Source organism: Engystomops pustulosus, chromosome 9 (genome assembly GCF_040894005.1).
Source record: "Engystomops pustulosus chromosome 9, aEngPut4.maternal, whole genome shotgun sequence".
Lineage (NCBI taxonomy): Eukaryota > Metazoa > Chordata > Amphibia > Anura > Leptodactylidae > Engystomops > Engystomops pustulosus.
In genome coordinates this window covers 99,389,113-99,410,697 of record NC_092419.1, presented here as the reverse complement: position 1 = coordinate 99,410,697, position 21,585 = coordinate 99,389,113, and the positions used below count along the sequence as shown (strand labels likewise).

The 21,585-nt window shown below is 51.2% G+C and overlaps 1 protein-coding gene across 2 annotated transcripts in view; it reads left to right on the top strand.

The window, feature by feature from the left end:
• The window catches only part of CERCAM (cerebral endothelial cell adhesion molecule), a 98,075-nt gene that overhangs the window by 48,112 nt on the left and 28,378 nt on the right, over window positions 1-21,585 (top strand). The window contains exon 1 of one of the 2 annotated variants that reach the window (XM_072124535.1): window positions 14,510-15,481. The exons of the other annotated variant lie outside the window; for it this stretch is intronic. Within the exon in view, the coding sequence (XP_071980636.1) occupies window positions 15,210-15,481 (272 nt within the window). The 5' untranslated portion in view covers window positions 14,510-15,209. Of the gene's footprint in view, window positions 1-14,509; window positions 15,482-21,585 lie in introns of those variants that run through there. 2 annotated transcript variants of the gene reach the window in all.

The window sequence follows — 21,585 nt, the reverse complement described above, 5'->3', positions numbered from 1 at the left end:
AAGTGAAAAACATAACAATAATAAACATAAATAAAGCCATAACTTCTGGCAAAAGAATTACAAAAGAACAAATATAAACGAAAATAAACTTACAAAACCTCCTGGCCCAGCCACACACACACCACACACTCAGCATGAAAACAAACAAAACCTTCACCCAGTCCCACCACCTAATTTTTTTTTTTTTTTTTATATCGAAATACACAGCAAAATACACATAAATAAATAAACAATAAATAAACACAGAAATAACAATGAATATAACGGAAATAACATTAACATTAAATAACAATAAATATAACTAACTAAATCCCACGCCCATCACCCTCCCACCCAGACACTGGTCTAACGTCCAAAGTTTGCGCTATATAGTCCAGACCAGTGCCCAGGATCGTATAGTCCAAGTCCCGTCCACCCCCCTCCCAACCTAACACCCTAACACCAAAACCCCAAAACCAACCAACCTATATACACAAGAACTATAACTACATATAACACAAGATACAAACACATTAAACATACCAACATATATCAAAACCACATAAAGCCCAGGTTCGGCGCCTGCAAGCCCCTACATCTCTATAACCTCAGATACAAAACAAAAATCTACAGTGTCAGCTTCAGCCCAACACCAGGAGCGGAGATGACAGACTAAGGGACACTAAAGGAGAACCCCCTCCAAAGGAGAGAGGCCCTCCCCGTGCCCAGCCTCTCATACTCCAGAGAGCGCACTTTCACCAGGTCACCCAGAATGTTCCTAACCACCTCATCCACCGGGAGGATTTTACGCTGCGTCGACACTAAACACCGTGCGTTCCACGTGTGGTACCTGACCACTAGACTAACTAGGAATAACGTGCAGCGGTCCCGGCCACCCAGGCCTCTGAATGCTCCATAGGCCCACTCCGCATAGGAGAGACCGGCCAACCCGGGCCAATGGATGGAAGCGCCCACCCGCTTGTACACCTCTGTGTTAAAGGGGCACTGAAGCAGGAAGTGGTCCATGCACTCCAGCAGGCCACCGCACTCCTCCCGGGGACAACCCCTTTCCTCAGAGCTCCTACACTTCAGATTGTCCCTCACACACAGCTTTCCATGGAAGCAGCGCCAAGTCAAGTCCCAAAACTTCAAGGGGATCCGGATAGAATTCAATAAACTCAAACCCACCCCCAGATCCCGACTTGGGCAATCCCTGAGGGCCAGAGGCTTCTGGAAACGGGCAAACAGAACCCTCTTGTCAAGGAGTTTCCTCGACATGGTCCTGATCTCCCACATTCCCAGACCCCACCGGCGAATTACCTTCAGAACCGGGGTAGCGTAAGCCGGAAGATGCCCATGCGGTGTACGGAGATCCTTCACTTGCCCTCCTGTCTCCCATTCCTGGAAGAAAGGCCGAAACCATCCCCTGCAGGAGTATACCCACGGAGGAGCCCTCTCTTTCCAGAGGTTTGCAACATTGATCTTAAGAAAGGTATTCACTAGGAACACCACAGGGTTGACCATACACAACCCTCCTTGTCTCCTCGTGCGGTAAGTAACCTCCCTCTTGATAAGGTTCAGCCTATTCCCCCATAACAGCTGGAAGAACAGACTGTAGACCCGAGTCCAGAGGGGTTCTGGCAACATGCACACACTGCCCAGATATATCAGCAATGGGAGCAGGTAAGTTTTGATCAGATTAACCCTTTCTCTGAGGGTCAAAGACCAACCCTTCCACTGGTCCACCCTCTGAGCGGCGATCTTAAGCCTGCCTTCCCAGTTTTGCATGGGGTAATCCCCCTGGCCAAATTCGATGCCGAGAACATTGGCAGAGTCTTGGGGCCCTGGAAGAGTGTCCGGGAGATCAAAGCCTGGACCTCCCTCTCCCAGCCAGAGACTCTCACACTTATCCCGGTTGATCTTGGACCCAGAAGCCTCTGAGTAGCGGTCAACTTCTGACATCACCCATTGCGCCTCCCCTCTCGAGGACACAAAAACAGTGACGTCATCGGCATACGCTACCACCCTTAGAGTGGCTTCCGGTGCTGCCCGGTCCATCCCGACTCCCACCAACGGCCCACGATCAACCCTCCTAAGGAATGGGTCAATCGCGAACACGTACAGTAGTGGGCTCAGAGGACAACCCTGGCGAACACCAGACCCAACCTCAAAAGAGCGGCCAATCCAACCGTTCACAAGCGGGAAACTCTCTGCCCCTGCGTACAAAACTTTCAGCCAATTGACAAACCCACCCGGCAGGCCATACCTCAGAAGGACAGACCAGAGGTACTCGTGGTTAACCCGATCAAACGCTTTTGCCTGATCCAAGGACAGCAAGTACCCCTTCCAGTTACCAGCCCTGCCCTGCTCCACTGCCTCCCGAACACAGAGCACAGCACTAAATGTACTGCGGCCTGGAACAGAGCAGTGCTGGGTCCCCGAAAGGAGCCGGGGCGCAAACTGCACCAGCCGATTAAACAGCACCTTTGCCAAAACCTTTCTGTCCGTATTGAGAAGCGCTATGGGACGCCAGTTCTCAATACGAGATCGGTCCTTACCCTTTGACAGGATGATCAGGGCAGACCTCCTCATTGACTTCGGCAGAGCGCCCGAGGAAAGACACTCATTGAATACCTCAGTCAAGAGGGGAACCAAGGCGTCCTTAAAGGTCTTATAAAACTCGGATGTTAAGCCATCCGGACCCGGCGATTTCTTGAGGGCGAGCCCTTCAATCGCCCGGCTGACTTCCTCTTCCCTAATCATCTCTGTCAAAACATCAAGAGAGGGGTCTACTCCTGGCTCAGGGACAGTTTCAGCCAGGAAAGCCGACATCACATCCCGATCTAGATCCTTCCTGCCCAAGAGGTGCGAGTAGAAGGATCTGACGACCTCCAGAATCCCTGATCTGGACCTTTTCAGGGATCCCGTACTGTCAACCAGTCCTGTGACAACTTTACCATTCACTGACATCTTGCAGTTTCTGTAAGGGTCGGGCGAGCGGTATTTCCCGTAATCCCTCTCAAAAACCAAAGATGCGTGTCTATCGTACTGACACCTCTTCAGCAAGGATTTCACTCTGGAGATGTCCTCACGACTACCTCCAGTCGAGACGAGATGCTCGAGTTTCCTCCTCAGGCCCTGATACAGGCGGTACCTGTCCAGGCTCCTGAGGCTCGAGAGCTGGCGGAAGAATCTCGCCACCCTTTTCTTGAGCATCTCCCACCACTCTGACTTACTGCTACAAAGGCCCAGCAATGGTACCTGGCTCTGAAGAAAGTCCTCAAAGGATTGTCTGATCTCCGCTTCTTCCAGGAGAGACGAATTGAGCTTCCAGTAGCCTCTTCCCATCCGGGGGGTCTCTGTAACATTCAGAGAAAACAAAATTAAACAGTGGTCGGAGAACTCCACCTCAACAACGGACACTGCTGAAGAGATGGCTTCCTCCTTTAAATAAAACCTGTCTATTCTAGACCTGCAGCTACCCCTATAATAGGTGAACCCCGCGTGGCCTGGGGTGTGCCGGATGTGGACATCCACCAGGCGAGCTTCACTGGCTATGCTATTAAGAGCGACGCTATCATAAGTCAGCTTGTCTCTGGAACCTCCCCTATCTTGGGACCTCGTGACAGCATTGAAGTCCCCTCCAAAGACCACCTGCCGACTTGTAAAAAGGTAGGGCTTGATCCTCATAAAGAGACACTTCCTGTCCCACTTGGACTGGGGACCATAGATGTTAATAAGACGAAGTTCTTGTTCCTTCATGAGGACATCCAGGATCAGGCACCTCCCCATTTCTAACTCAATAACTCGTCGGCATTCTACCGGTGCGGTAAAAAGGACCGCCACTCCGCTATACGGCTCGGCCGCAAGAGACCAATAGGAAGGCCCGTGTCTCCATTCCCTCTTAGCTTTAAACACGGCCGCCAAATCTGGCAGCCTGGTCTCCTGCAAAAATAAAATGTCGGCTTCAACACGGCCGAGAAAATCAAAGGCCGCAAATCTAGCCGCATCAGACTTAATGCTGGCGACATTAATGGACGCCAGTGTCAACGGAGTGGGTGCCGCCATCATGAGTGATTGAGTTAGACGGCTTTTTTCTTACTACCTCCCTTCCCTCTACTCTCCTCTGAGGATGATCCCTTTTCCCTTTTCCCTTCAGAATTGGGGCAACTTCTCTTTAACGAAATCGAGGTGTCCATGTTATTATTGGCCCCCAAGGACCCACCCGGACCACCCTCTCCTTCGTCCTTGTCTCCTGACTCTGAGTCAGTCTCCCACTCTGAGGACCCGGCTTCCCCAGAGGATAGAGACTCGGCGCCCCCTGCAGGCTGCTCCGCCGCCACCTCCAGAACCCCACCCTCAGCCTCTCCTTCCGAGGAGGCGATCTCATCGAGGGTGAGGAACTGGTTGGAAAGCTCAACCAGAGGGGAGGAAGTTTTCCCTTCCTTAGGTACCTTAGATACGCCGCGCTTTTTCTTTTTCTGCTTGCGCTTATTTTCTAGCCAAATCCTGTTATCCTCATCCATACTCTCATAATGGGAGGACGTGGAGGACATGGCACCTTTCTCGCGCTCCATCCTCCTGACCTCCTCATCCAACTCATCATCCCTCAGGGCCTCAGTAGCATGACCAGCCTCTGAGGAAGGACCAAGGGTCACCCCAGGAACCTGAGGCTTCCCCAGTTCTCTCCCTTTTTGTCTGGCTTCAAGCCGCCTCAACTGAGAAGGTGACTTATTCTTACTTTTCTTCACAGGCCCCTCAGCTCCTCCACCTCTGCTGGTACCCTCCCCAGCAGAAGCAACCTCATGGCTCTCCTCCACTGGGGTCACAACCGCATTGGCAAAGGAGCGAGGACAACGGCTGAAAGGGTGACCGAGCTCACCACACAGGTTACACCTAATGTCCTTACAGGATGCAGCGAGATGACCTAGCCCACCACACAAAGCGCACTTCTGCACTTGGCAGCTGGCGCTAAAGTGTGTGGGGTCACCGCACCTGTGACAGACCTTCGGCTGCCCCTGGTAGAAAATCAGGATTCTGTCCCGCCCAAGAAAGGCTGAAGAAGGAATGTGGGCGACTGTGCCGCCTGAACACTTCAACTTCATCATGAAGGTCCAGGCCCCAGACCAAATGCCAAATTCATCGCGGTTTTTCTGAGGTACCTGTACAACCTCACCATAACGACTGAGCCAAGTCATGATGTCCATGCAAGAAAGTGACTCGTTACGGGTCAAAACGGTCACCTTCTTGACTGTGTTTTGGCGAGACACTGCTTGCACAGCAAAGTCTCGCCATGCGGGCTCGTTCTTTGCCAGCTCATAATTCGACCAGAAGAGCTCTAAGCCCTCCGGCCGAACAAAGCTGACATCGAACTCCGGAGTGCCATAAGGATGTATCAGGGCAAAGATGTCACTAGCCCTGAAGTTCATCTTCAGGAGGAGCTCCACCACCCTTGACCTGGGTGGGCATGCGTCACTGCCCCTCCAGCGAAGACGAACCACATTCCTACGGGCAGCTCCGGGCCCGGTTGTGGGTAAAGACCATACAGTCTCTCCCCCCCTTTTCTCTTGGAAGGCTGCCAGGCCATGCCTGTCTGTCCAGAAGGACAGATCAACCTCTCTCCCCTCTACAGTGATTGACTTTTCCCCTCTCCTGAGAGCCTCCAGAAGACGCCTTTGCAAAACGCTATTCCCAGAGTCAGGAGACAAGGAGTTAACCCCACTTGCCCCAGCGGTGACACTCGCATAGCTCCTTATAGGAGCGGCCACCACTGGGGGTGCAGAAGGTCCAGCACGCACAACAGGATCACCCCCCTCAGCACCATTCACCACCCCCACATTCACCACACTATGTACATTACTGCCTCGCTTCCTTGCATCACTGCCTCGCTTCCTTGCATCACTCACACCAGCTGGGCCAGGAGGACCTGGGGTTGCCTCGGCGTCACTGGGCACTGGGGGTAGAGCCACCTCCATAGCTGATACAGCCTGAGAAGAGGCAGCTCCAACCCCGATCTTACTTGTGCCCTCTGCCTCATTGGCATTAACCCCTTGTTGTCCCACAGTTTTTCTAAGGTTTGAGCATCGCTGCTCGCTGGATGAAAGAGGCCGCTTGTCCTTATTGACTCCGGACAGTCTCTTATGGTCATCTCCAGGGTCAGATGCACCGATACAAAATAAAACTTTTCCTGCGCCCTTTCCCACAGGCTGCACAGGACGCTTGGGAGGCGCCGCACCACAAGCCCCAGCAGCCCCATCACACTGCCGCTGCCCACCGGAGCTAGATGCAGCCACAGCGCTAGGGGCCACAGGAGCCACCGCCACTGCCCCTGGCACCGGGCCACCCCCCCCTCCCACTGGGGGGCAGCGCACAGTACCAGGACCTGCTGGATCGCCCTCACTGTCCGGCCTTTCGGCCGATGCCTTCCCTGCACCATCCTTGCTACTACAAACAAGGCTGGTGCTCTGCGCCATGGTGGAACGTGGCTTTGCAATCTCCCCGCACCCTTGCACCGAGTCCACTGCAGGATTCGTGCTGGGCTGGGTAACGGGGCCTACACGACAGGCTGGCACTGCTGCCCGCCCGGAGGGAACAGGGAGGGGACGAAACACCAGATTCACCTCCTGAGACGCCTTGGTCTTCCTGGCTCTCTTCTTTCTCTTTAGGTCGTCATCTGGCATATCATCGCCGAAGGAAAAGTTCTGGAGGTGAACTGGGGACTCAAGCTGACGGATCTGAGCCATTAGCGCCCCCCCCTGGCCGCTGTCATCACTTTCCTCCTCCAGGTTGGCAGAGCCGCAGCCTGATGGTAATGGCGCTTGCTCCGCAGGCAGCCTGTCGTGCGAGGCCTGCTGGTGTTGGTGCAGGCCACCAGACGGACACGGCAGGTCTTCCTCATCCTCCTCATCATCGCCATCGCCTTCATCCGCCTGGATCTGAAGCCCCTTCAGCTTTCTCAGCTGCTCCTGGCGCATGTCATCAAATCTTGCGTCGTTCTCCAACTTTTCCCTGAACGGACCGCTGTGCTCCCGGATCAACCGTCGTTTTTCCTGCAGAGCGGTGACCTCGGCTTTAAGTCTGTCAATGGTGTTAAGAAGATCAGACTTTTTCTTCTGTGTAGCCACCCCCGCTAGGGCCAAGGTCTCACGTATCTCCTCCTGGAGCCTATTCAGCGCCTTGCCAGCTTCCTCGTACTCACGGAGGTGCTCAGCAATCCGGGAGCCATAGATGGTAGCAGACTCCCGGGCCTTTAGATGTCCCCATGCTTTTTGCACACCTCCGTGAGCACCCAGCTTTCCAGCTGAACCACCCAACTTTCCCGCACAGTCACTCAGCTTTCCAGGAGGAGCACTCAGGCTGATGTTACTTGCCTTGATCTTCTGTGAACCGGAGACCTTGCGGCTTCCCTGGGTCTTGGGGGTGGCAGCCGAGGTCACATCGCTGCGTCCTTGGGTTCGGGCAGATCTTCTCACCCCCTCCATGTTGGCCGGTATCTGGCTTTTCCTGCCCCCCGCCGGCCTAGTCCGAGAGGCAGAAGCCTGGGATTTGCCTGGTTCACTCATCCCAGAAAACCCACTCCCTCCCTGGGGAGGAGAGAGCAGGCCTGGGTGGATTGATCTTCCACCAGGTGGTGCAGGAGCTCAGCAGTAACAACCACACCCTTCAGTAACACACAGCAGAATGAGATTGCACGCACTATTCTGCTGCTGGTGCAGTCACTGTGTACATACATGACATTACTTATCCTGTACTGATCCTGAGTTAAATCCTGTAAATCTTTTATTTTATATAAAAGTAAAAAACATAACACAAACCAAACATAATATACAATATATACAAAATATATACAATATCTTACCTGCTGGTCCAGCCCCATTCATACCTAGCAAAAATAATAACTTACAATACACCAAAATGAATAAACACCAAATACCACAACCCCCACCCAACCGATTATTACATCCTAAACCAAACCAATAACAAAACACAAGCCACACCCACAAATAAACATAAATGACCATAAATATACATAAACCCACCCCGCACCCTCTAATAACAAACCACCCCACACCCATTTATTATTATTTTTTTTTTTTTTTTTTTTTTTTTTTTTTTTAAATATATATAATAACAAACACAGAATACACATAACACTACACTAAACTAAATCCCTCACCCGCACCCTCCCCTTCCCCCCAGACACTGGTCTAACGTCCAAAGTTTGCGTTAAGTAGTCCAGACCAGTGCCCAGGTCAGTTCATAAGTCCCACCACCATCACCCCCCTCCCAACCTAACGCTATGCCCCAAACCCCACTATATACAATATATACAATATATACAGTAATTACAACATAACATAAAGAAAACAGAATACAAATAAAGTCTAAACAACATCAATCCAAACCACATAAAGCCCAGGTTCGGCGCCTGCAAGCCCAACATCACTACATGCCCAGATACAAAACAAAAATCTACTGTGCAGCATCAGCCCAACACCAGGAGAGGAGATGACAGACTAAGGGACACTAAAGGAGAACCCCCTCCAAAGGAGAGAGGCCCTCCCCGTGCCCAGCCTCTCATACTCCAGAGAGCGCACCTTCACCAGGTCACCCAGAATGTTCCTAACCACCTCATCCACCGGGAGGATTTTACGCTGCGTCGAAACTAAGCACCGTGCGTTCCACGTGTGGTACCTGACCACTAGACTGACTAGGAATAACGTGCATCGGTCCCGGCCACCCAGGCCTCTGAGTGCTCCATAGGCCCACTCCGCATAGGAGAGACCGGCCAACCCGGGCCAATGGATGGAAGCGCCCACCCGGTTGTACACCTCTGTGTTAAAGGGGCACTGAAGCAGGAAGTGGTCCATGCTCTCCAGCAGGCCACCGCACTCCTCCCGGGGACAACCCCTTTCCTCAGAGCTCCTACACTTCAGATTGTCCCTCACACACAGCTTTCCATGGAAGCAGCGCCAAGTCAAGTCCCAAAACTTCAAGGGGATCCTGATGGAATTCAATAAACTCAAACCCACCCCCAGATCCCGACTTGGGCAATCCCTGAGGGCCAGGGGCTTCTGGAAATGGGTCAACAGAACCCTTTTGTCAAGGATTTTCCTCGACATGGTCCTGATCTCCCACATTCCCAGACCCCACCGGCGAATCACCTTCAGAACCGGGGTAGCGTAAGCCGGAAGATGCCCATGCGGTGTGCGAAGATCCTTCACTTGCCCTCCTGTCTCCCATTCCTGGAAGAAAGGCCGAAACCATCCCCTGCAGGAGTATACCCACGGAGGAGCCCTCTCTTTCCAGAGGTTTGCTACATTGATCTTAAGAAAGGTATTCACTAGGAACACCACAGGGTTGACCATACACAACCCTCCTTGTCTCCTCGTGCGGTAAGTAACCTCCCTCTTGATAAGGTTCAGCCTATTCCCCCATAACAGCTGGAAGAACAGACTGTAGACCCGAGTCCAGAGGGGTTCTGGCAACATGCACACACTGCCCAGATAAATCAGTAACGGGAGCAGGTAAGTTTTGATCAGATTAACCCTTTCTCTGAGGGTCAAAGACCAACCCTTCCACTGGTCCACCTTCTGAGCGGCGATCTTAAGCCTGCCGTCCCAGTTTTGCATGGGGTAATCCCCCTGGCCGAATTCGATGCCGAGAACTTTGGCAGAGTCCTGGGGCCCTGGAAGAGTGTCCGGGAGATCAAAGCCTGGATCCCCCTCTCCCAGCCAGAGACTCTCACACTTATCCCGGTTGATCTTGGACCCAGAAACCTCTGAGTAGCGGTCAACCTCTGACATCACCCATTGCGCCTCCCCTCCCGAGGACACGAAAACGGTGACATCATCGGCATACGCTACCACCCTTAGAGTGGCTTCCGGTGCTGCCCGATCCATCCCGACTCCCACCAACGGCCCACGATCAACCCTCCTAAGGAATGGGTCAATCGCGAACACGTATAAAAGTGGGCTCAGAGGACAACCCTGGCGAACACCAGACCCGACCTCAAAAGAGCGGCCAATCCAACCGTTCACAAGCGGGAAACTCTCTGCCCCTGCGTACAAAACTTTCAGCCAATTGACAAACTCCCCAGGCAGGCCATACCTCAGAAGGACAGACCAGAGGTACTCGTGGTTAACCCGATCAAACGCTTTTGCCTGATCCAAGGACAGCAAGTACCCCTTCCAGTTACCAGCCCGGCCCTGCTCCACTGCCTCCCGGACACAAAGCACAGCACTAAATGTACTGCGGCCTGGAACAGAGCAGTGCTGGGTCCCCGAAAGGAGCCGGGGCGCAAACTGCACCAGCCGATTAAACAGCACCTTTGCCAAAACCTTTCTGTCCGTATTGAGAAGCGCTATGGGACGCCAGTTCTCAATACGAGATCGGTCCTTACCTTTTGACAGGATGATCAGGGCAGACCTCCTCATTGACTTCGGCAGAGCGCCCGAGGAAAGACACTCATTGAATACCTCAGTCAAGAGGGGAACCAAGGCGTCCTTAAAGGTCTTATAAAACTCAGATGTTAAGCCATCCGGACCTGGCGATTTCTTGAGGGCGAGCCCTTCAATCCCCCGGCTGACTTCCTCTTCACTGATCATCTCTGTCAAAACATCAAGAGAGGGGTCTACTCCTGGCTCAGGGACAGTTTCAGCCAGGAAATCCAACATCACATCCCGATCTAGATCCTTCCTGCCCAAGAGGTGCGAGTAGAAGGATCTGACGATCTCCAGAATCCCTGATCAGGACCTTTTCAGGGATCCCGTACTGTCAACCAGTCCCGTGACAACTTTACCATTCACTGACATCTTGCAGTTTCTGTAAGGGTCGGGCGAGCGGTATTTCCCGTAATCCCTCTCAAAAACCAAAGATGCGTGTCTATCGTACTGACACCTCTTCAGCAAGGATTTCACTCTGGAGATGTCCTCACGACTACCCCCAGTCGAGACGAGATGCTCGAGTTTCCTCCTCAGGCCCTGATACAGGCGGTACCTGTCCAGGCTCCTGAGGCTCGAGAGCTGGCGGAAGAATCTCGCCACCCTTTTCTTGAGCATCTCCCACCACTCTGACTTACTGCTACAAAGGCCCAGCAATGGTACCTGGCTCTGAAGAAAGTCCTCAAAGGATTGTCTGATCTCCGCTTCCTCCAGGAGAGACGAATTGAGCTTCCAGTAGCCTCTTCCCATCCGGGGGGTCTCTGTAACATTCAGAGAAAACAAAATTAAACAGTGGTCGGAGAACTCCACCTCAACAACGGACACTGCTGAAGAAATGGCTTCCTCCTTTAAATAAAACCTGTCTATTCTAGACCTGCAGCTACCCCTATAATAGGTGAACCCCGCGTGGCCTGGGGTGTGCCGGATGTGGACATCCACCAGGCGAGCCTCACTAGCTATGCTATTAAGAGCGACGCTATCATAAGTCAGCTTGTCTCTGGAACCTCCCCTATCCTGGGACCTCGTGACAGCATTGAAGTCCCCTCCAAAGACCACCTGCCGACTTGTAAAAAGGTAGGGCTTGATCCTCATAAAGAGACACTTCCTGTCCCACTTGGACTGGGGACCATAGATGTTAATTAGGCGAAGTTCTTGTCCCTTCATGAGGACATCCAGGATCAGGCACCTCCCCATTTCTAACTCAATAACTCGTCGGCATTCTACCGGTGCGGTAAAAAGGACCGCCACTCCGCTATACGGCTCGGCCGCAAGAGACCAATAGGAAGGCCCGTGTCTCCATTCCCTCTTAGCTTTAAACACGGCCGCCAAATCTGGCAGCCTGGTCTCCTGCAAAAATAAAATGTCGGCTTCAACACGGCCAAGAAAATCAAAGGCCGCAAATCTAGCCGCATCAGACTTAATGCTGGCGACATTAATGGACGCCAGCGTCAACGGAGTGGGTGCCGCCATCATGAGTGATTGAGTTAGACGGCTTTCTTTTTACCCATCTTACCACCACCCTCGGGAAATGAACACCCCCTTTTTAGACATATTGTGGTGTCCATCTCCCGCACCTCTGATGCTTCAGGGGCAGATCCAGGACCTGCCCCCTCATCCTCGTCTCCAGACTCTGGGCCAGTCTCCCCTCCTGAGGACCCTGACTCCCCAGGGAGAGACTCGGCACCCCCTGCAGGCTCCGCCACCTCTGGCCCTTCACCCTCAGCCCCTCCATCGGCAGGAGAGGCTCCATCCAGGGCCAGGAATCGATTTGAAAGTTCGACCAGCGGGGGGTCGGTTGCACCTTCCTTGGGTACCTTAGTCAGGGAGGGAGAAGATCTTACACCTCCCTTCTTTTTACCCTTTTTCTTCTTTTTGGCGCCACGCTTACGCTTTTCCTCTAGCCACGCCCTATTATCCTCGTCCATACTCTCATAATGGGAGGAGTCTGAGGACGTGGCACCTTCCTCTCTCTCGATCCTCCTGACCTCCTCATCCAGTACATCATCCCCTGGGGCCTCAGCGACAGGTGTGGTCTCCAGGACAGCGCCAGAGGTTGTCCCAGCAGCCCGAGACTCCCCCCGCTCTCTCTCCTGTTGACGCTTCTCTAGACGCCTTAGCTGGGCAGGCGTCTTTTTCCTGTCTTTCTTCCCTGGCCCCTCCATTCCTCCGCCTCTGCTAGTCCCCTCCCCAGCAGATTCAGCCTCATGGCTTTCATCCGCTGAGGCTGAGCCCGCATTAGCGAAGGAAAGAGGACAACGACTGTACGGGTGACCGAGATCACCACACAGGTTACACCTAATCTGCCCTGTACAGGATGCAGCGAGATGGCCGACACCCCCACACAACGCACACTTCTGCACGGTGCAGTTTGCGCTGAAATGTGTGGGGTCACCGCACCTGTGACACAGCTTAGGCTGCCCCCGGTAGAAGATCAGGATCCGATCCCTCCCCAGGAAGGCTGATGAAGGGATGTGGGCGACTGAGTTACCTGAACGCCTCAACTTTACCATGAAGGTCCAGGCCCCTGACCAGATACCAAACTCGTCTCGATTTTTCTCGGGTACTCCCAGTACCTCTCCATAACGATTCATCCAGGTCATGATGTCAAAGCAAGATAGTGATTCGTTACGGGTAAGAACAGTCACTTTCTTGAGTTCGCTCTGGCGGGACACTGCTTGCACAGCAAAGTCCCGCCACTCGGGCTCGTTGTATCTCAGCTCATAGTTGGACCAGAAGAGCTCAAGCCCCTCCGGCCGAACAAAGCTGACATCAAACTCAGATGTACCATAGGGATGGATCAAGGCAAAGATGTCAGCCGCCTTGAAGTCCATCTTCAGCAGCAGCTCAACTACCCGTGCCCGAGGGGGACACACATCACTGCCACGCCACCGAAGACGGACCACATTCCTACGGTTAGCACCCGGCCCGGTTGTCGGGAGCGACCATGGTGTCTCCCTGCCTCTTTGCTCTCGGAAGGCAGACAGGCCGTGCCTCTCTATCCAAAACGACAAATCAACCTCCTGCCCCGCTACATTGATCGTCCTTTCTCCCTTCTGTAAGGCCTGCAGGAGGCGCCGTTGCAAAAAGCCGTCCCCAGAGCCCAGAGACGAGGATGATGGACCCCTACTTCCCCCAGCAGCGACACTGGCATAGCTCTTAACGGGGGCCGCCACTGGGGGAGCAACCGGACCAACCCCTGCACCCATCACATTAACACTACCCACCTGCATGTTACACTCAGCCGCGCCACTCACACCCCCAGTCACTCCATCACCCACCCCCAAAGCTGGAAAAGATTCTCCACCACTCACACCCCCAGTCACTCCATCACTCACCCCCATAACTGGTAACGGTTCTCCACCACTCACACCATTCACATTATCCACCACAACATTACTGACTCCACTCACTCTGGCTGGACCAGCAACAACATCAGGGGACATGACCACCTCCGCATCTTCAGGCACAAGGGACGGGGATCCCCCCGCAGAGCATCGCCCAGAGGGGACCACAACTCTTGTCACACCTGTGCCCTCCGCATCATCGGTAGCAGATGTTATTTTACTTCTCCTAGGGCTTGGTAACATTCGCCGCTGTTCTTTAGCCGGTGTGAGGCGCCGCTGATCTCCAATTTCCGTAGAATTCACATTATCCCCAACACCAACACAGAATAACACTTTTTGTCTGGGAGGTCCGGAGCCCTCAGCCTCAGCGACCCCTCCACACTGCCGCCGCCCCATAACCAAGTGATCAGCGGCAACAGCATGAAGAGGCGCCGAGGCACCGGAAGCTGCCACCAGTGCCGGGCTATCCCCCCCTCCCAGCGGGGGACGCACCGCAGCACTGGATTTTGATGTTATCGCCACTGCCGAGCCGCCCTGACTGTCCGGCCTTGCGGCCGATGCCTCCTCTGCTCCCCCACTGTTACCACAAACAGAGACGGAGCCCATCGCCACATCAGATGTCACACCTGTAATCTCCCTGCACCTTTGCACCGGGTCCACTGCAGAACTCGGGGGGGTTTGGGTAGCAGGGCTTGCACAGTGAGCTGACCCTGCGCTTTGCCCGGGGGGGTTTACAGGGAGGGGGGTAAAGATGAAACGTACCTCTTCTTGCTGCTTGGGCCTGGTCTTCTTACTCTTCCTCCGGCTGCTCCCCCCAGTGGCTTCCTCTGGGAGTTCGTCACCAAAAGAAAAGTTCTCCATGCGCACTGGGGACTCAAGCAGCCGGATCTCCGCCATGAGCGCCCCTCCCTGGCTGCCGGTGTCACTGTCCTCCCCCGAGCGAGGTGTTACTGCTGGCTGTCCTGCAGGGGGCGCACTGCACGAGGCCTGCTGATCTTCCTGCAGGCCGCCAGGTGGGAACTGCTGCTCGTTATCATCATCATCATCCTCCTCCTCCACCTGGCTTGCAGGCTGCAACCCCTTCAGCCTTTGCTCTCTGGTATCAGCCATTTCTGAAAATCTCTCATCATTTAAAAGTTTTTCTTTAAATGGACCGCTGTTATTACAAATAAAGTTCTTTCTCTTCATCAGCTTATCAATGTCAGCTTTAAGTTTGTTAATTTCACAATAAATTTCTGTTTTCCGTTTTTTTTGCGCTGTGTTCGCCCTGGCGCGGGCACATCGCAGCTCCTCCCGGAGCCTCCTGATGGTCTTTGTCGCCTCTTCGTACTCACAGAGGTGGCTCTGGACCCGGGAGGCATAGGTGGACAAAGACTCCCGGGGCCCCTGCACCGCCCAGCCTCCCCCCGCATGGTCAGCCTTACCTCTGTGAGCACTCCGCTTCATGGCTCCAGCCCCGGAAGGACCGCTCTCACCCGCACCCACATCCAGGTTCTTAGGGTGTTGCTTCACATTAGACTCAGGGGGGGTGGGAGTCACACTGCTGCGACTCCTGGTGGACCGTCTCACCCCTGAGTCCTCCATCGCGCTGGCCGGTTGCTGTCCTCTCCTGCCTCCCGCCGGCCTAGACCGGGAAGCAGGAGCCTGGGAGTCGGCTCCCTCGCTCATCCCCAGGAACCCAACTCCCTCCCTGGGAGAGGAGAGAGCAGGCCCTGGGTAGGTAGATGGATCCTCCAGGAGCTCAGGAGCACAAGCACAGAGCAGCTTCACACACAGCCACACCCTCCTCTAACGAGGTAACCGCCTCCAGAGCTGCTCTCACTATCTGCTGCTGGTGCAGTCACTGTGTACATACATGACATTACTTATCCTGTACTGATCCTGAGTTACATCCTGTATTATACCCCAGAGCTGCACTCACTATTCTGCTGCTGGTGCAGTCACTGTGTACATACATGACATTACTTATACTGTACTGATCCTGAGTGACATCCTGTATTACACTCCAGAGCTGCACTCACTATTCTGCTGCTGGTGCAGTCACTGTGTACATACATGACATTACTTATCCTGTACTGATCCTGAGTTACATCCTGTATTATACCCCAGAGCTGCACTCACTATTCTGCTGCTGGTGCAGTCACTGTGTACATACATGACGTTACTTATCCTGTACTGCCTATATTATACTTCTGTAGTAGTATGTATTTCTTTTTGGCTTCAAAACCGACATCCCCTAGTATTTCTTGCTGACCAATTCAGTGATAACATCACAAGAACGCAGTGTAAATACAAATAATTTTTCATGAAAATTATTTATACTGGAATTGAAATACCTGGATACAATGTAATAGACACAACACTGTATCACTTACACCTCTGAATTCTTTGAAGCTATTCAGGCAGTGAAGATTGTATTCTGTACACGTCCAGGAATGTGACTGGTATGACATGAAGATCACTTGATCAGCAGGTTATTACTCTATGATCACTCAGAGACTAGGGAGAGACTGCCACCTGGTGGACAACAAGTGTATACCTTGTACCATTTAGCTAAATGAAACAATAATTTTACATAGGCTGCTAGATGATCATCATTGTCATATAAATATCTGTGTACAGGCTGTTTTGGGAGGTTTCCACCCACCCTTTTCCTCTGCTACTTATTCCAGCATGATCTCATTTTTTTGGAAATAACAATTCATTCCACATAGATATCAGGACATTTGTGTCTGGAGAGGAAAATGGCTCCTGTCACATCCGGAAGGTCCATATGTTTGGGACACAGTCAGTCAGTCCTTTATTGATGGGACCACAACAGGATGACATCAAAGATGGCTGGATAAGCAGAATATATGGAAAACCCCCCTGCCCCCAGGACACTAGAGGAAACCCGCACTGCATAATGTATCTCATGATGGTCCATGCTGAATTGCAGTGAATCCTCTCATCTGCACTGGGTACAAAATTAACAACACATTGTCCCAAGTAAAAAAAAAAAAACAAAAACAACTTTTTCCATTGTTTGTGACAGTAAAGAGCACCATCTGCTGGTGCTTATGAGGAATAGCAGCTTTGTTTTTCTCAGAGAGTTCAGTTCCCTTCCAGTGTCATGTTACTTTATTTTATTAGGATGTTAGGAGGCAAACAAATCCATCAGCAATTTTCAAAAATTTTTTAGATTCAATTATTTTAGAGGCACCATCCGCCAGCTGCTGTGTATGAGTGTTCTAGCTCAGGTTGATTAGTCCTGTCTGGACAGTGCAGACAGCTTCTGATAATAGGGCTCATTTACTTAGCCGGTTCAGTCGCGATCCTGCGGCACGTTGTTCACAGAGTATTGGGGTCTGCTGGGACTCACTAAGGTCATGCGCCCGATATCCTGCAGGTGTTGCTGCTGTGCTGAGGTCCACCGGAGTTCACCTTCTTCTTCCTGGTGCATGTAAGTGCGTGATCTTGCAACACAAAACGTTATTTAAATTCCGCGGTTTTTCCAAATCCGTCGGGTTGTCTGACGGCCATGGCCCCTGATTTCCGTCGCATGAAAGCCAGTGTGATTGCGCCGAAATCCGATCGCGTGCGCCAAAATCCCAGCGTAATTCGGCACAAAACGGAAAAATTCGGGAAACCCAACGGAAATGCATCCGCAGAGCCCTTAGTAAATGAGCTCCGATGTGTTTATGAACTGCAAGAAGCATGCACTCCAGCTTTCCCAAAATCCTGAATGTCATAATAGTTTTTTTCATCAAAACCACCTCCACTAAGTGATTAAACATGATATGTTTCTGCATCAGTGTAGCTACAGTATTCCCAAGGTAAAACATCACACCTTTGAAAACCCCTAAAAAGTGATCCTATTTGAAAACTAAAACCCTTAAGGAGTATAGTAATTATTTTGCGGTGGCTTAACCCCATTGATTACATTTTATTTACTTTTTTGGAGCGAATGCTAAATATAAATTTTGTTTGAATAATTTTGCAGAATAAAAACACATTAGAAGAGAAAAATCACTTGTTTTTGTATCACCATCTTCTTACTGGCGTAACCTTTTCATATTTTGTTGATTGAGCTGTTTCAGTGCTTATTTTTTGCGTAATGAGTTGTACTTTATATTGGAATCGTTGTGGTGTAAATGTGACTTTTTGATAACTTTTTAGTGCTTTTTTTGTTTGGTTGGATGCTCAAATATCCTAAATTTGTTTGTTTGGCGATTTTCACGTATTTTTACTTATATTTACTTTATATGTAGGGGTTTGGTAATCTATAGGGTATTTAGAGGACTTTTCTTACTTTTGAATTTTTTGTAAATATATTTTTTTTCACCTGATCGCTTGTTCAAAGTAATCCACTGGTATACTGATGTGTGGCAGTGTATTATAGTAGTCAGCCTATGTGGATGCATAAACTGACAGACACATTGGGGGTCATTTACTCAGGGTCCGATTTGCGCATTTTGGTCGGGTTTCCCGACTTTTTCTGTTTTGCATTGAATTCCGAGGGAAAACCCGACGGATTTGGAAAAAACGCGGAATTTAAAAAAATAATTGTGTCGCAAAATCATGCACTTACATGCACCGAGAAGAACCAGGTGAACTCCGGCAGACCTGCAGCGGCGACACCTGGTGGATATCGGGCGCACGGACCTTAGTGAATCGCCAGAAGACCTGAATCCTCGCCAGAGAAAGCGCCGCTGGATCGCGACAGGACCGGGTAAGTAAATCTGCCCCATTGTGCTAAAGGCAGTCCGCAGCGTCTAAAGGGTTAAACACCTGGGACTGCGGCGATCACAAGCCCAGCTGTTACCGCGGGAGCCCGGTTGTCACTCATTGCCGGGTTCCGAATTGCTGTCACCATTGACAGTTGTCAATGGTGACAGCGATTGAGGATGAAAATGTACGTCCAGAGGTGAAAAATTACCCATCAACCTGGGCGTTCATTTTTATACAGTGTTGTTAAGGGGTTAAAGGAAATTTTAAATCAAAAGCCATCCTGATAAGCCAGGGACACTTACTCATAGATCCAAGCACCGGGACTGTGGTTATCTTCTCATATTTGTTATTCTAATGGGCCTAAGGGCTTTAGGGAGGTGTTACCAGAGCATTTCCATTCCCCAGATTCACAGGCTGTTACACTGTTCAAGAGCACCCCCCCCCTCCAATTGGTGCACAAACCTTCTCTGGTGCAGTGAGATTGCATCAGGCAGAGGTGGAGGGTGCTGAGCATGAAAACTGATATGTCTGATGGCAGAAATAATGGCCTCAGTTCTGGGGTCACTTTTCTTCTGCTATTTCTCATTAACCGAGCAGATATAATAGATCAAGAAGACGATCAGCACTGTCCTACCTCCCAATATACACTTAACAAAAATGTATAAAAAGTATATACAAATGGTGTGTTAGTGGAGGTGCTACCGGTAATGTGCAGGGGTCCGACCTGTACCAAACAAATATACAACCATAAAATAAATAGCAAGCACTGACTCGCACTACACCAGACACGTGACGCAAATCTGGAACAGATATCTGTCTGGTGTAGTGCGAGTCAGTGCTTGGTATGTATTTTACAGCGGATATAATATGCTGTTCTAGAAAGACACCCAGGCCTCTCCTGAACCTGTAATGATGGTGAAACTATCTTTACTGTAAGTGGATGTCATCTTGTAATCTTAACAGATCTAGATGCAATGGGTTGGGCGATTGTTCTGGAATGTCCTGGTTTGTCTTGCCTCCTAGTCCTAACATATTACAGCTGCAGAACAGCTGAGGCATCGGGACCTGGAGGAGGCGGGATCAGCTCTCTGCTGCCTCTTTCTCTTTATAAGATGTGAGGAGGTAACTCCTCCCCTAGGCTCCTCCCCCCTCCTAGGGGCCACAATATGAGGGGATGGAGAACAGGGGCCACAATATGAGGGGGATGGAGGACAGGGGGATATACGGCCCGGAGCAGTAGGCTTCTATAGGGACAGATATACAGCTGGGCGCAGTAAGCTTCTATAGGGACAGATATACAGCTGGGCGCAGTAGGCTTCTATAGGCACTGATATCCGTCCGGGAGCAGTAGGCTTCTATACAGACTGATATCCTATTGTAGGCTTCTATATGGACTGATATATGGCTGGGAGCAGTAGGCTTCTATAGGGACTAATATCCAGGCCGGGTGCAGTAGGCTACTATAGGGACTGATATCCGTCCGGGAGCAGTAGGCTTCTATAGGGACTGATATCCTATTGTAGGCTTCTATATGGACTGATATACATGCCCGGGTGCAGTAAGCTTCTATAGGGACTGCTATATGGCCCGGTACAGTAAGCTTCTATAGGGACATATATCCGTCCGGGAGCAGTAGGCTTCTATAGGGACATATATTTGTGCAGGAGCAGTAGGCTTCTATAGGGACATATATACGCGTGGGAGCAGTAGGCTTCTATAGGGACTGATATCCGTCCGGGAGCAGTAGGCTTCTATAGGGACTGATATTTGGCTAGCGCGGTGGGCTTCTATATGGACTGATATCCTATTGTAGGCTTCTATATGGACTGATATATGGCTGGGAGCAGTAGGCTTCTATAGGGACTAATATCCAGGCCGGGTGCAGTAGGCTTCTATAGGGACTGATATCCGTCCGGGAGCAGTAGGCTTCTATAGGGACTGATATCCTATTGTAGGCTTCTATATGGACTGATATACAGGCCCGGGTGCAGTAAGCTTCTATAGGGACTGCTATATGGCCCGGTACAGTAAGCTTCTATAGGGACATATATCCGTCCGGGAGCAGTAGGCTTCTATAGGGACATATATATGTGCAGGAGCAGTAGGCTTCTATAGGGACATATATACGCGCGGGAGCAGTAGGCTTCTATAGGGACTGATATCCGTCCGGGAGCAGTAGGCTTCTATAGGGACTGATATTTGGCTAGCGCGGTGGGCTTCTATATGGACTGATATCCTATTGTAGGCTTTTATATGGACTGATATATGGCTTGGAGCAGTAGGCTTCTATAGGGACTAATATCCAGGCCGGTGCAGTAGGCTTCTATAGGGACTGATATCCTATTGTAGGTTTCTATATGGACCGATATACAGCTGGGCGCAGTAAGCTTCTATAGGGACTGATATCCGTCCGGGAGCAGTAGGCTTCTATACGGACTGATATCCTATTGTAGGCTTCTATATGGACTGATATACATGCCCGGGTGCAGTAAGCTTCTATAGGGACTGCTATATGGCCCGGTACAGTAAGCTTCTATAGGGACATATATCCGTCCGGGAGCAGTAGGCTTCTATAGGGACATATATTTGTGCAGGAGCAGTAGGCTTCTATAGGGACATATATACGCGTGGGAGCAGTAGGCTTCTATAGGGACTGATATCCGTCCGGGAGCAGTAGGCTTCTATAGGGACTGATATTTGGCTAGCGCGGTGGGCTTCTATATGGACTGATATCCTATTGTAGGCTTTTATATGGACTGATATATGGCTTGGAGCAGTAGGCTTCTATAGGGACTAATATCCAGGCCGGTGCAGTAGGCTTCTATAGGGACTGATATCCTATTGTAGGTTTCTATATGGACCGATATACAGCTGGGCGCAGTAAGCTTCTATAGGGACTGATATCCGTCCGGGAGCAGTAGGCTTCTATACGGACTGATATCCTATTGTAGGCTTCTATATGGACTGATATACATGCCCGGGTGCAGTAAGCTTCTATAGGGACTGCTATATGGCCCGGTACAGTAAGCTTCTATAGGGACATATATCCGTCCGGGAGCAGTAGGCTTCTATAGGGACATATATTTGTGCAGGAGCAGTAGGCTTCTATA